Raw genomic sequence first — 16,324 nt, 5'->3', positions numbered from 1 at the left:
TTATGACTGGTAACTGTTTGTGTGGGTGGTGAGACTGACTGCTTCTGTGTAGCTTTACTTTTTAGTAATTATGTTATATAGGACTAACCTACTGTAGAAACATGAATGGTTTAAAAGTTATTTCCAGAGAAACAATTCAGATAAAATAATTAATTTTTAACAGAACAGTGTTTTAGTTTGCATGAATGTGTGTGTGTGTGTGTGTGTGTGTGTGTGTGTGTGTGTGTGTGTGTGTGTGCGCATGTTCACCAGTGAGTAGGAAGGATATATGTGCTAGGCGTTAATTGTGGTTGAGCAGCAGACAATCGATGCTAGCCGCGCAGTGACAACCTGATGATAAGCTACATGATTCTACCCGTCAGAGCTCGCTTTCTTTTTAGTGCTTTTAAATCACATTGATTGGCAGGCAGGAGGAGTGTGTGGTTACACAGTTATTTTAAGCGGCTCTCAGGTTTGAATATGAATATGAATATGTAAACCTCTGTTGGCGTGCGCTGAAATCCACCACCGGCTCCTGATGCGTGTGCTGGGATATCCAGCTGTGTATAAATGTGAGGTGTGTGCAGGTCTGTGCATGTGGGTGCACATTCTCTCAGATTACTAATGTAATATTGGTAGTGAGTGCAGAGGACGTGTATATGTATGCGTATTTGCACATTTGTGCGTTTCTGTGTGTCTCATATTACTAATATAATATTGGTGGTGGGCTCAGGAGATGTGTGTGAGTATGTGTGCCACAGAAACTGAGAACTCCACATGAATTTAAATCATTGAGCTCGCAGAGTAACCTTTTGTATATCCAATCTGCATCTTTCCACTGCTCGTTATTAAATTATCCCCTAATTGGTCACGCAACAAAGGCAGCTGATGAAAAAGACAATTTCTTGCTTTTAATTGGGCATTTCACGTGTGCTTCATGTACACCTGTGTGCGGCTGCCTCAACTAAGTGTGTCGGTGTACGTGTGTGTGTGTGTGTGTGTGTGTGTCTCGGGTGTAATGAGAATAGGACATTAGCAAGGGCTTGGCAGACGCCTTCGCAATCAGTTCCACTCTTTCCAGAGAAGGAGGGAGAGGGGCGGAAGGATTAATCCAGACATTAGCAATCTCAGAAGGAGAAATAGATTGGAGGCAGAACAACAAAGAATCAAATTCACCCAGTTTCCTCATATGACTTTTAAAAGCCTTCAGTTCTGGTGTAACATATGGCCGACATGTTTTTGATCCACTGTACCATGGATGCATGCTTATGTCAAGCATGTGTGCCCATGATGGGAATCAAACTCATACCCGTGGCAGTGTTCACACCATGCTGGATTCCCTGAACTACAGAAGGCTAAATTTTAAGTAATTTTCTTTCCTCCTGCTTGTCTTTTGGTGTTTTTTTGCCCAACCTTAGGCGTACCACCAGTGGTGTGTCACGCCAAAATAGCCCAGCTATTGTTGCACTGAGTGGAGCTGAATAGTGCAGCTCATTGTGTTGTGATGGGAGGCAGGGGAATGAACAGGCCATAAACACTGGCCCTATAGCACCCAGGGGTCGTGCAAAGGTGAAGCCTCATTCCCCCTTATAGAGGAGCTCCACTTTTCTCTTCTCTCCCTTTCCTCTCTGTTTCTCCATCACTCTTTATCTCTCGCTAGCTCTTTTTCCCTGTCTTATTTCATCTCTCTTGATTCCCCCACTTTTTCTCTCCCTCACTCTCACAGTCTTTCTCTCTGTCAACTTATTAACGGTCACAGCAAGAGTGTCTGGTTTGCAGACCAGAGCCCCTTGCCTTTTTCCCCCTCGCTCTCACTCCTCCTTCCCTCCCATTCTCCCGCTCTCCATCGCTCTGTTCCCCTGGCTGCTATTATGAGAGGCATTTTATCCTTTGTTCCAGCCCCCATGGTGCATCTGGCCTCAGATATGGGGACGACGGGGACAGGAAACCGACGAGAGTTCTTGCAAGGAGGAGGGGTTTTGGTGGGTTAGAGTGTGAGTTTGATGCTGGGAGGTGGACCGCCAGTTTCCACCATACAGGGAAGGAATGATAAGGAGGGAGCGAGCAGGAGAAGGAAACAGATACAGAGGGGGACAGAGAGGGAGGTATGAGAGGCAGTGTCACTGTAGTTGTTCTTTTAGGAGCAGCACTTGTAGGTTGAGTAGCAGCAGTAGCAGTGATAGTGGGATTTTTACTTCATTGATACATAGTGCCATATTTCTGGGTGGTCACATCAAGTTACAAGTCTATTACATTCCTCCCTGAGCCCCTTTGTACCAGGAACAAATGCCTGACTTCCTAAGAAGTGCACGCTTATTGTTGTATACAAAACAACCTCCTTTGTTGCATCAGTGTATTTTTGAGGGAGATAGAAGGAATCACATTTTGCAGGAGAGAAATAAAGTGTAAGGGAGAAATAACAGAGGCGAGGTGACAGCAATGAAAGACGAGAATGGAGGTGAAGAGAAGGAGAGGTCAACAGTTAGCCAGTGCTGGCCTTAAAATGACCTCGTCCTGCTCTAACGGGCCTAGAGAGGAGTAGAGAGAAGAGGAGAGTTAAAGGAATGCTCAGGCCTCCACAACCCTCCTTGCCCTCTCTCCTTTGCTCCTCCTCCCATATCTCCCCCAGCAAAACAGGGTAGCGAGGGAGGAAGGGAGGGAGGGGGTGTTGGTGATAAAACTCCAGACGTTCCCTCATTTGATGGTGCTCTGCCATGTCAGTGCATTCTTGTATTTCTCACTAGCTCTTTCATTCTCTCTCCTCCCGAATTCCAATTCAACATATTGTAACGAATAGACTACAAAATTGCCAAAGCATCAAGCTCAAAGGTTGATATTCCCCGTTGCTTTTTTTCTTCTTCTTTTTCTCAGATCATTCCACCTCACAGAAAGCTCCTCTTGCACCCCTGTCAAAAATGAACAATTTTTCTAAAGCGGCTTATAGTACAAGATATAACAATTATCCAAAAACAAGGCAGGGGAACAATAAGGCTGCAAATCATTCTCCCTTTCTATTTGCTATCTGTCTCTTTCACTCTCCGTCTCCTCATTACCCTGCAGCTCTGTCGGTAGAAGGTGATACAGGATAGATAGCAGACAGAAAAAAAGGAGTAGCACCATAAAGCAGTTAGAGAAGGAATATTAAAGAGATATAAAGCCATACACCTATCAGGGGTCAAACAGATGCACCAGCTGGTGTCCTTTTGTTCTTGTCCCTCCTCCTCTCCTTTCTTTTGACCTCTTAAATGCTCTTTTTTCCAGCTTCAGAAGTATTGCACGACTATTGTGTCCTTAAAGTTCAGCTAATGCTCCCCCTTTTAGAGATGAAATAGAAGTGTCTGGTGGGGCAACAGCAGGAACACATAAATCAAGTCAGAAGCCCCAAGAGCCCTCTCTCCTTGGGGTCATTACAGGTCAAAGGGTCATTTCACAAGGGTTAGACTGAGCAAGGCCAGAGCGCTGCCTGTGGGAGTGTGTGCAAGGGCGTGAATCTGTGTGAATGGACGTAGAAGAGGGAGAGAGATTAAGAGTGTGTGTCTGTGTGTGTGTGTGTGTGTGTGTGTGTGTGTGTGTGTGTATGTGTGTGGTTGTGTGCGCGCTGACCGTGTGCTTTTATTGGAGGTCACGGGGTAAAGGGGTTTGTCCAAACCAAGCCCAAATCCTGCTCCTGTGAAAACACACACGCATAGTCACTAAAAAAAGCTCCTGCTGTCACAGTGTAACACATGTTCACCTGTCTTAACAGGGTATCACCCAAAACAATGCCTCTCACCAGTGGCAACGTGACATGTTTCTGTCAGCAACACTTCCAACACTGCCACGCTCGAAGCCAAGTGTGTTAAACAGTCAGCAATCTCAGCTCGTTGTGAGGTTGAACGTCCCCAACAAAGCGGGATGGGTCGACATGTTTCAAACAGGCAGAGAGAAAAATCCCGGTTAAGCCTCGCCCCACAAAGACTCCAGTGTTCAGGCCGATGGGACTGTGTATAAGCTGAGGCTGTGCAAGTTTATACAAGTCGTGGACTGCGTTTTGAATGACAACTACCTAGGTTAGCAAAACTGTTAAAATGTGACTTTTGCCGTAACTATATTGGGGCTTTACCTGAGCTCAGGGTTGCTTAGGGGAGAATCATTGCTCCATATCACTGTTATGGTTAGGTAAGAGAAAGAGACTGGTTTGGCAATGTTTTTGTTTTCGTGCTGTGTGCCAAGATTTCCAAGGTCTTAGTCAGCAATTTTTGCCTGATCTTGTTTTGATAAATACACTGACGGTGTTTCTGTTTCTTTGTCCCTTCTATTTCCTCATCCTCCTCCTTCCTCTCTTCATCTTCTGCAGGTTCATTAATGCCAGGAGGAGAATAGTCCAGCCCATGATTGACCAGTCAAACCGTGCAGGCAAGTCTCCTATAGTTACTGTATTCAAGTCACGCAGGCGAAAGCCGTCCACACTCCATGCACCCGGAGGCCCCTCAGCTGGTAAATACAGGACTGATACCCCCATCCTGGAATGTCCAAAACATCCAGTGAAGGGGCTTTCCCCTTCACTGTCGTGACTGACCACTAAAATTAAGAACCAAAACATTACAACATTAACAGCAACCATTAATCAACTTTGAAGTGCCTTTTGGGGTGAGAAACTATGTATTAATTATAAAATATAATTATTTGGCTGAAAATTAGTTAACGAAGAGTGGATTTATTTTTCTTAGCCTGTGAACAAAACTAGCTGTGTTCTCAGTAAAGTTTGCACTTAACCCCCCCCCACCTATTCCAACCAGGCAAAGAAAAAAAAACACTCTACCCCGTTCTCCCTGGCTCAAACCAAAACATTAAGAGAACTACACCCATTTCTTTTTTTGGGTGACCGTTGTTTGGCTTTTGGGCTCCAGACCTGTTTTTCCCCCCCCCCCCCCCAGTTCTTTAAACTCCCCCCGTCAACCCTATTTGCGGCTGTTTCAGGGAGCGAGGGGAGTGAGCGGTCCCCCTGGTGCATGGCTTGGTTTGGACTGCTGTAAACTTTATTACCTGTAATAGGGGTCAGAGGTCAGGGTGGCATTAGGGACGCAGTAAAGTTCAAAGACATTCAGTGGGGCCGAGTTCTTGCTTTTGCTTGACTGACCCCCAAACAGCCTGAATCGAAGGTAAGTGGATTTCTATGAGAGTAGAACAATGGAGGCGAGCAAAAAATAGGAACCATATCAGGTTTCACTTATGGTTGCTGCTCAGTTATAGGCAGTATTTATTAGATAAAGCATTTAGGTAGGAGCAGATTCTGAGGCCACTCAGCAAGAATGACTTATTGTTAGCACAAAGGAAAACTGATCAGAGCTTCAGCCTGGAACTCATTTTGTCCTTTTGATCATGTTTATAATCATATATTAATAGAAGCAGCAATTATGTTGAAGGTAGTAACATAGTAGTGTTAAGTGCTAAAGTGCCATTTCTTTCTACATAACAAGCAATGATAAGTATTATCTGAACAGAAAGAGTTTGGTGACAAACGCTTTTTTTCACCTTTGCATTATATAGCAACAATGTATGATTGAAGTTTTTATATTCCTAAAGTTCCAGGCAATATTTTAGGTATTCATTTTGAAAATACTTCAATTGGTCAGAAATAAAGTGTTACCATAAATGCTTGATTGAATATTGTTGCCATAAATACAAAAACAAATGTGTACAATCAAAGAGCTAAAACAAGCTGATACACAATATATATGATGCTCTCAACAGTTTGGAATTTAATGATTTTAACAACCTTAAAGCTACTTAAAAAGAGAGAAAAACCTGTGTTTAAATTAAAAATAATTGTATCCATACAAGGACTCCAGTCATGCGAACATGTTTTATTGGTTTTCATTCTGAAACAGTTGTCACCTTCTCCAGATGGCTCAAATCTCACCTTAGTAAACAGTAGTGTGTGTTGAACTCTCTCAGTCCGATCCCTATTAGAGCATTTAGACGCATTAAAGTCTACCAGGGGCTTACAGTGGAGAGCCGGCTGGACAGACACAGAGCAGAATGACGTTGAAACACAACGGCGGCTCCCTGTGCGTGCACCGGCCAACAGATGATCCTGCTTCGGCCACTGAGCCTTAATTAAAAGCACTAATTGACCACTCCGTCCCCTCCCTCCAATCCCTCCCTCCTTCTGTCTCCTCCTCCATCCACAGTAAGTCAAGGAGCTCCCTACAATCCAGATGGCCAGCCGATGGGGGGCTTCGTCATGGACGGCCAGCAGCACATGGGAATCAGACCACCTGGTAAGGCTTTCTCTGTGTGTCCCTTTCTTTCCTCCCTTGCTTTTGCCATTTTACTCCTTTCTTTCCTTGCTGTTGTTAGCTCATTTTTATACCTTTGCCCTCCTTTTCTTTGCCATTTTTTGCTCTCCTTTCTCAACTTCTAACAGTATCTCTAGGTGTCAGTGTGTTTCATACAGTATCTGCCATGTTGGTGGTTTATTTTACCAGCACACACCATGTCTTTTCTCACACACAAGCACTTAGTGGAATCTATATGGTCGCTGTGTGGTGGTTTAAGTGTAAGCTGGGCAGTATACGTGCACCCTCATACACAGTGATAAAGATACACACTGTACAGACACGCATACTGTACACACTGCTACCTCCCCCTCCTTCGACACACAAACCAGAACAGGTGTGGTCAATCACATTACACAACCATCTCCTTCCTCACTCCCACTAACTTGCTCTCAGTCCCTCTCTCTCTCACGCCATCAGGTCTAATCCCAGAGTTTGTCCTTAAGCTCCTCTCCTCCTCCTCTATCCCCTGTTTTCTGGGATTCTCTCAAGTCTCTAACCCTATCTCACCCTCCACTCAAAGTCAGCAGGTTTGGATAAACTGTCAGGCTACTTAACCCCCCCCCCCCTTCACTACACCTCACTCTGCCAGGTTTTAAGCCAGTATGCTTCTCTGCTATGTTGTCTTTCAAGTTAGTTTCACAGAGAAACTATCTCTGGTATTTACCTCAGTGTTTTTCCTTTCAGTCTGCAAACATTTTCCTGGTTACACTTGGTTGCAATAACTTAATGAAAACATAAGCATTTGCTGTCTCTTTAAAGAAAATAACCTAAATAACTTTAGATTGCATTGTCATATTTTTGCCACCGTTTTGGATTTAAGTTCACCCCCTCTGTGTTTCTCAGGAGCAATGGGTGGAATGGGAATGAACATGGGCATGGAAGGTCAGTGGCACTACATGTAGCCCCGCCCCAGTCTGACCAATCGCAACACAAAGGGGGATGTAAGTACACACTGATACACACACACACACACACACACACACACACACACACACACACACACACATTGACTTACACAGATTTAACTGACCAGATCAGCAGCGATGTGTCTACAACATTTTGAATGGGGGTCTTAGACTCAGATATATGGTACATTATTCATGTATATATGCACTGCAGTTTAGGAGGTGTGGATCTGATTTAAAGTGTTTGTAATCTCGGATCTTTGACTTAAATAGTGTGTTTGTGACAAACACGCTCATGTTCTTCCCAAGCTGATTTGTAACTGTCCCACCCTTGGTCTGGTGATAAGAGCCTTTGATTACAACCTTGTAAATCTTTGTGTATGTAATGTGAGTGTGTTTTTGTGTGTGTGTGTGTGTGTGTGTGTGTGTTAGTGTTTCACCCTCTCACATATCCAATAGCTACAGGACTAAACATCCTTCATATCAGGGAGGAAGGAAAGAAGAGAAGGCTTGGATAAAAAAAACAAGAGGAAGAAAGGCAAGGGGAGAGATAAAAACAGACAGTTTGAACATGTGTATGTGAAAACATACTTGTATACAATATCCACATAGAGATTATTGATGCTAATCAATTGATAGGAATATGTTTTGAATGTTTGAGTACAACATTTAAAACTATTAAAAAATATGTTTCTATGAAACATATACTCTCGATGTGTGTGTGTGTGTGTGTGTGTGTGTGTGTGTGTGTGTCTGTGTCAAACAGATAGGAGAAAGAAGGCGAATGGGGCAAAGAGGGGAGAGAGAGAGGGTGATGAGTAGGAAAGAAGGCGGGGATGGGACGGGACAGGGGGTGGATGGGGTGGGGTGGGGTAGGACACTGGGGGGGGGGGGGGCAGGTAGGATGTTGCCATGGCAACAGACTGATTGGCAAAAATTTAAGCAGTCGTCACTGGTGCAAGGAGAGAGAGAGATAGAGAGAAGTGAGCGCCCCTTAAGTGTCATAAATCTGCCGGGTTGCTGTTGATGCATGAGCCACATTAATACACACACTAACCAGCTAGAAGAACCCCTCTCTCTCTCTCTCTCTCTCTCTCTGTCTTTTTAATGCTTGCTCTTTCTCAATTCCCTTTTTGTGTTCTTTTCTTACTGTCAATTTTCCTTTTCCATTTCTTTCACGCAAACACCTTTTTTCTTTTGCTCTTTAATTCTCTGCCTCTCTCTCACCTCCTCTCCCTCCCTCTCTCTCGCCCCAGGGCCAAAAAGACTCCCACATAATTCTGGATGTATACAGGCTTGGTGTTGTCACAGTGCAGTGTGTATGAAGTGGCTACGGGTCCAATTGTTGTGAAACATCATTGTTAAGTGTGTGTTGTTTGTATACCATATGTTTGTGTTCCTGTGTGTGTACAGACCTGTATGTGTGCGCGTGTATACCTTATACATATATTCATATGTGAAATACATGCATTTGCCCATGTGTGAGTGTGTGCGCACTTACAAATGTGCATGTCTGTACAACTGTGTCTATCTATGTGCATGTGTGTGTATAGTAATAGGATTACTCCTGGCACAGGGAGGGGACACAAACTAGTGCAAAATGGAGGAGGTAGCCAGCAGGGTATGGAGCTTAGCTGGGCCTAATTGACTAGATCCAAATTAAATATGCCATCACCAGAGGTGTGACCAATGGATTTGACTTATTCAGTTTACAAAAATAGAGACCATTAACCCTCCATAGAATGTGCGTGCATGTGTGTGCTCGCCGCGATGAAAATATGGCGCCTTTGTTTCTGTCACAAATGTCCACAACAAAAGCAAAGACAGAACATCTCACATCGAAATGGCATCTTTCAGGTTTGAAATGCAGGGAGACGTGGTAATAGAAAGGCTGTGCTTTCTAGAGAGACGTGTGTGTGTGTGTGTGTGTCTGTGTTTATGTGTGTGAGTGTGTAAACATGAGGGCTGGTTCGCCGTGTCCAAGCTGCCTCTTTCCAGCAGCTGCTAGCCTTCCCAGCAGACCTTGCTTTAAACAGCCTCAATTTGCCTGCTGAATCTCGTAATTGGGCCACCAGAGGAATCCTCTGCGAGACGGGCAAAGCACGGAGAGGACGAGTAGACAGCGGAAGAAAAAAGAGAGGAGTAGACAGAAAGAGGGAGGGGCGGATGAAGAGATGGCGAGCGAGAGAAGCGTAAACGACAAGAGGGAGGGGTATAGGGAATAAAAGGAGGGAGGGAGGAAGGAAGGAAGGAGGAGGAGGGAGGGAAGAAAATACAAGCTGGGAGAGAGAGGGTGACAGAAACTCTACTCTTTTTTTTTTTCTCATTTCTTTACAGCTTTATTAGCTAGCCATTGCTAGCTGCTAGCTTGCCTCTGTCATATATTGCTACTTTCCTTTCTAGGTCAATTAAATGTAAGTGATGTGTTATATTCTTTCATGACCAATTAAATTAATAGGTTATTACGGGAGGGGGGGAGGGGAACCGCTATCTTATTTGATTATGAGAGCACAGGTTCATTATATTTTATAAGCAATTTTCATTAGCAGAGTTGAGGTTTTGTTACCGCAGGGGCTAAATTGAGCGATATTGTGCTGGGGAGTGCTGAGCCTTGATACAGAAGGTGTGTCTAGCAGTCACACTGAAACATTAGTTAAAACTAAAGCCAATTAGTCCTGCTTAGTGAAGAGCGTTATGCTTTCTACCCAATGATGATTACAGAGCTTATATACCCTTGCGAAACAATACACCTGTCAGCAGAGATGAAGCCCAGCAAGTGATGCGGAAGCAAGCGGAGCCTTTGATAGCAACGAGAATGACTCTCGGATGACCCTTACCCCTTTTCCCTTCTTCCTCTGCCCTGCTTTCCCTCTTCCACGAAATTAGCCAGGGGGTGGCCCCTGAAAACTGTAATTTTCAGTTTCAGGACAATAGTTATCACAGGGTGGAAGAATTAATTATGGCGCAGAGTGTATGGAATCTTTTTTCTGGCCCTCCCCACGTCCAGCTTTTCCCAAAATGTCGGGCAGAACGCTTGAGTGAACGCTGCCTGTAACCCCTTTGCTGCCGGTCTCGGCTGGAGACCCTTTGTCCCAGAATTCATTGCTCCAATCATTAAGCACAAATTTGTTGACCTTCTGCTGAGGGGTCAAGATCCCTCAACCCCCCCTCCCCCCCTCAACTTCTCTTTCTAGTGGATGAACTTTTACTAGTAACGAACATTGGAAAAAAACAGGTCCTGATGGGGATTTTGTGCCCCCTTGTATTGTCCATGTGATTGTGTGTCCCTGTTGATTTGGCCCCTCAGGAATCCCCCTTGGGGTCTGAGAAAGGAGACCTACAGTTCAATCTATTGATTGGCTTATTAAGTGAAAAACCTTATTAACAATGCATGCTCTTTCAAGCACGCATAGCGTTTATTAGAACTTGACATGGATTTACTTTAGTCATCAGGACACTCTCGTTAACCAGGGATGCATATGCAAGCAACAAAGAACTTTAAGTAGCAATCCAACAGATTCTTGATTGTTTTGGTTTGGTGGATATTTTTAGTTGCAAATGGTCATTGTTGTGGTGTTTAGTTACTTGTCAATCAAAGAGTGACTTCTGCTCCTTAAGATTTCTGCTGAAGTTTTGTTTCTGAAACACTTTTACTGCAGAAATAATACAACCCAACATGCTACAATTTTTTTTCAAAAGCTTGAAAAACAGATATTCAGTTGTATGGAAGTGTCATGGACGATTGCTTTAAGCACGAACATGGCTAGCATCGCTCATGACTCAGCTTGTTGTGGTGCCACAGGTTACGCCCCACAATAGAAAGGTCACAGGTTCAATGCCATAAGCTCCAGAAAGATATGTAACCCCTACTAGAGCTTAGATCGGCCCAAAAAAATCAAGCCCGAACCTGCCCGAGCCCGAGCACGTTGTGTCCGAGCCCGGCCCGGCCCGACACATTAACTGTAATTATGAGCCCGAGCCCGATTTAAACCCGACAATTTTTTAATACGTGGGCCGTTATAACTGACGTTCTCAACTACAATTCAGAGTTGTTTGAACTGGAGAAATCTGTTTAGAATAATACAACAAGGACGAAGCATGTAAACTGCTGTTAGTTTAGAATGGAACGGATCGCAAGTGGATCCGAATGAAGAAACGTAAAAAAAAAAGAAACAATGATGAACAACATATTGTTGTCACTGCCCAGGACTTGTTTAAACTGCTTCCATACCTCCGACTTTCCTCCACACTTGCTCAAAGTTAATTCTTTACATCTTCAAGCTCCCGGTGTGATGCGTGCGAGAGGTGGAGACTCCGCGCATGACACGTGCTGCATTTTGTAACTGCAGCCTAACTTTTGTACACATTTGTTACTTTTATATAGCCTATATATATATATATATATATATATATATATATATATATATATATATATATATATTATATTTCTGATTATGGCATAGCTATCTCCCCACCCAAATAGGATAATAAGGTAATGGATAAAAAAAAAAAAAATAACGGCCCGAGCCCGACCAGAGGTCCGGTCGGGCTCGGGTCGGGCTCGGGCTTGGGCCGAGAATCTAAACTCTAACCCCTACCACCTCACTCATTGAAGGAAGCTAATTACAGGGGGCACAGCTCACATAATAGCTCACCGTTTTCTTACGCAAGTCACACCTATTCTCCTCAGTAGCCCAGGTGAAAACTGATAGATGAGGGAAATAACAAACGAGGCCTCTGTTGTGCTCCTGCTGCACCTCATTGTCCATTTTCCTGCCCGCCTTTGTGTCGTCTGTAGTGGCCCTCTTGTGTGTGTGGCGGACGCGTGCACGGGCCCCGGGCGCTCTCAGGTGACGGGCGGCCGCGAGCCACACCTCTCCTCATTGGTTTTGAAAACAATGGCCGTGGTTCCTCAGCTGTGACTTTGCAACAGCAGAGATGGATGGCGGCTATTGTTGGCTGTAAAGAGAGGAATGTAGGGAGAGAAGAGGGTGAAGGTGGATTTCTTGACTTCATTTTTCATTGTTTGAGGAGGTTTGATTGCATGCAGCAGGTTGCATCACTTTAAAGCTTTAGTGCGTAACTTTTTTATATTAATGAACGTCCGTTACATTCAAGCCATTGCCAAATGAGTTGATACAAAGGTAATTAAGACTATCAGCTCCACAAAACTCTTTCTGTAATTCTCATTATGGCTATGTTCAGAAACTGGTTTCATCCGACGACTTTCGCACGCAGAAAATCGAGTAAAGATAATTACCTCTTCTGAAGAGTCCATGGCTACTAGCAACTGCGTAGAGGAGGGGTGGGGGTGGTGCGTAATCACGGAAGGCTTGAATCATATGGACGCACCGACAGTGTTGTTGTCATTACTTAGAATTCCTCATGGGTTGAGACAGAAACTACACACTATAGCTTTAAGGGGTTCCGGTATGTATATGTAACATGACTTTTAGATTTCGTGATTCAAGCTTTGCTCATCAGTATTATTCTTTAAAACAACATTGAATTGTATGTCATGTTAACACTAACCTGAAATAGTTTTACCTACACAGTCAAATGCTGACTGCTGTAAACTTTCAAAAGATAAATCAAAGGCTAATTTTAAGATTCCTTGTAGTCCAGTTAAACAGATTATCCAGGAAATGTTAAGTACAGCGCCTCGCTATCACTTCAAGTCGATCATGTTTGTTTGGTTTCTAAGAGTCCTCTCCTACTGTTAAAGTAGCATTACTGCGGGTGTAGGATTAACTCGCTTAACCCTCCAATGCTCTCTTTCTCTCTCTCTCTCATACATCCACACAGTCTTAGTGAAGGGCATGTTTGGGTCAGTATTCTGACCCAGATTAGTACTTTGTTGGGTTTGCAGCAGTTGCCACATTCTACACTGCTCCTCTTCCAGGGTCTTATCAGCAGGTCCTACCATGTTCATGTGCTCAAAGTGTAACATGAGAGTCTGCTTTCAGAAGTGTGATCTATTGTCGTATTTAATAAATCTTTAATGACATCTAACTCATTCAACAGTTTTCTTTCGCAGTCAAATGCTTTCTGCCCAAGTGGTGGAGACAACTTGACGCCAACTTGCTCGGTGCTTAATAACAATTTCAAGACTTTGCACATACACTCGAGTTTTTCATTTGTTTAACTTTATACATATACAAATTTACATATCACTTGTCCTCTACAACATCAGTTGACTTCAAAATAACAATAGTGATATTGTCTGAGTAGAAACTTTAAAATGAATCCTCTCTCTGATCAGCCATTAACAGCAGACTCCGATCTCTTGGCCAAATGCAAACTCTCATTTACCTAATGCAAAACTAAACATTGATTAATCATTTTGACCTTCTCTTTTCTTCAGAACTGTAGGGCAAACCAGGGGGTCACCTGTCTCACAGAGGCCTAAAGGAGCATGGGAACAGGATCGTTGACTTCCTGATGACAACAACCAACAACCAAGCAACCCCTCTGTCCACCTCCAAGACTCAACTACATTTGATTTGGCTGATATCTACAACATGGAAACCTTCCATGACTGCCTACAATCTTTGTCTATGTATCCAGCCATGGTGATGCACAGAAGATCAAACTATGTCCAACCCAGATGACCCCCTGTCATGACAGATCCCTGCTTCTTATCTGGTGGGCACTAGACTTCGCCATTTTGCCACTGCCCACTAGGTTCACATGGATTCCTCCTTTACATGTGATTGTGATTGCGAGCATAGATGACACACGAGAGAAACACTGTGTCCTTTGCCTGTACCTTCAGCGAATGCAGCACCTGGTGATATATTCGAGACTCTTTGGCAAACAAAAGAGACTTCCTCTGAAGAGCACTCCGCTCTTTGGGACGATAGAATTGGACCAAGGAGAAGCCAATGTCTGTATCTGACAGGACACTAACAAAGCAAAAGAGGTGCCCTTTAAAAAATATAGTGGATTGAAACATGGAAGGAGGGAAAGCAAGAGAAAAGAAATTAAAAGTATAACTATATCAACCCCTAGTTTGGGAAGCGAGTGGAGAAAGAAAATATACTGTATACTGTTGTAAAATTACGCTGGACTCTCACAAGAACTGGGAATTTAAGTATTGTAAATGCTATTGTATTGTTCTGCATATTATGTTGTTTCTAATAGATTTTTTAAAAAAAGGATGTGAACTTTTTTCTCTTTTTTTCTGATTTCTTTCCACACTATGTGTGTGCCGTCTCTCCATCAAATTTGACCTCCTGCCCCCTCCCTCCATTGAATCACAATGCATTTTTAAAAGAAAAAAAGTGAATAAACAGACAATTCGATAAGTTTGTCATTTCTCCCAGGCCTTTATTTGCATGGTAAGAGAGTGATTCAGATGTCCTGTTTTTTTGTTTTACATACAGTACACACAGCCTGTCCACGTACATGCAGGGTGCAGCTAACTTCTATTAGTGTTGCTGCGTCTACACCTTGTAAACTCCAATTTTGGTGATTTTTCATTAATTCATCAATTGATTTTTTCAACATTTTCATATCAGTTGATTATATGTTTCACTACTGGTGAAAAGTTTTTATTGGTTTAGACAATTTTTCTGACCATTTGGGGTCATGCAACTCCTTTATAACTCATTGGATTAACTCCAAACACAGAATGACATCAAGCTTAAAACAGTTTCTGAGAAGCTAACATCATGGAGGTACATGGTTTTTAATCCAATTGCCACTATCCAATTCATCATTTGATCCATTTCATCCACTGTTCACATGAGGACAGACACATAATGTTGGTGTCATCATGGCTAACATGATATAATAGACATCATACAGAGCTTCAACTAAAAAAAGTCACTGCGGATGGGAAACTACAAGTGTGTCCCACACACCTTGTTTCCTGTTTTTCTCCATGTTTGTCTGTGATTGAGGGCCTCTGAACGTCAATTCCAGTGTCCTATTGATGTGTTTTATGTCACAAGGCCGTGCACTCGCATGGCCAATGGATTCTCTTCCCCTCAGTGTTTGATGAAGCCTGATAACAGGGAGAGGCTATGGGAAACACCATTTATACCACAGTCCATTCGTTTTGATTTAACCCGATGATGTAATGCTGATCAATAGACAGGAGAGATTGTAAAAGTCACTCTGTGTGTGTGTGTGTGTGTGTGTGTGTGTGTGTGTGTGTGTGTGTGTGTGTGTGTGTGTGTGTGTGTGTAGCAGTACGCATGTGAGGGGGAACGTGTGTGCGCGCATGTGTCAATGCATCCATTATCCATTGCTTCAAACATGTATTACGCACATCTTTAAGATTCCTTTGAAGACAAGTCATGTTTCTTATGCTTTTACTTTGAAGGGTATATATATGTACATCTGTGTTGTAAATAAATACTTTTTGTTCAAATAACAGAACTCATAACTAGTCTCACATTATCTTCCTACAAGCAGAAATGAAATAAGCACATACATATTACTAGTTGTTAAATCATTAACAAAAACCTTAACAAGTGAATTAGGCACAAAAATGTTTTCATGTCGTTAAATGCCCATTGAAAGAAAGCAGAGGTCCATTTATGCTTAAAGAAACATGCACTTCAAGTCAACCTTCCTCCCTCCCATTGCTATGGATAATGTGCAGCTGTAATTTTCTCACACGTGGAGAAGGGAGACGAGGAAAGAGGGGCTCGGCGAGAAAGCGAATTATTCTTCATTTAGCATTAAAATTCATTTAGGTGAAATTGCTTCAAACATGTAAATGGGAAGATTAGTTCTCCCTCACGCCTTGTTGCCCGCAGTCAAAGGGCTCCGCTTGAAGCCCAGCGCTCTGCAGCCGACGGTGTCTCCGGGTTACACTGCACTTCAGCAGGCAGAGGCTGAGCCGACTGAGGAGACGAGAGGAAAAGAGCGGAGCGACTTTTGCCTAATTGATACATTTCGGAGAGCAGCGCTGAATCCCAAAGTCAGTGTCTTGTTTTTTCAAACCAGCGAACAAGAGAGAGTCTGTTTTATCCATAACAATATGAACGTGTAAATCAATACTCTCCCATTCTCCCTCTCTGTCTCTCCTCCGCGCAACGATTGTGTTTTTACTGCCTTTGCCCAAGTAAATGCTATTTACACGAAAGAAGAAGAAGGGGGAAAAAG

At 43.3% G+C, this 16,324-nt stretch overlaps 1 protein-coding gene across 1 annotated transcript in view; it reads left to right on the top strand.

Annotated features, from left to right (window-relative positions):
* Positions 1 to 14,685, top strand: part of meis1b (Meis homeobox 1 b) — a 79,939-nt gene extending 65,254 nt beyond the window's left edge. The window contains exons 10-13 of the mRNA XM_031315933.2: positions 4,316 to 4,374; positions 6,153 to 6,242; positions 7,146 to 7,243; positions 13,572 to 14,685. Coding sequence (XP_031171793.1) covers positions 4,316 to 4,374; positions 6,153 to 6,242; positions 7,146 to 7,204 — 208 coding nt within the window. The 3' untranslated portion in view covers positions 7,205 to 7,243; positions 13,572 to 14,685. The remainder of the gene's footprint in view (positions 1 to 4,315; positions 4,375 to 6,152; positions 6,243 to 7,145; positions 7,244 to 13,571) is intronic.
* The last annotated feature ends 1,639 nt before the right edge of the window (positions 14,686 to 16,324 follow it).

The sequence above is a fragment of the Sander lucioperca genome, chromosome 15 (assembly GCF_008315115.2).
Source record: "Sander lucioperca isolate FBNREF2018 chromosome 15, SLUC_FBN_1.2, whole genome shotgun sequence".
NCBI classification, from domain to species: Eukaryota; Metazoa; Chordata; class Actinopteri; order Perciformes; family Percidae; genus Sander; species Sander lucioperca.
Note: the sequence above shows the minus strand (reverse complement) of the source record. Positions and strands in the feature narration are given on the sequence as shown.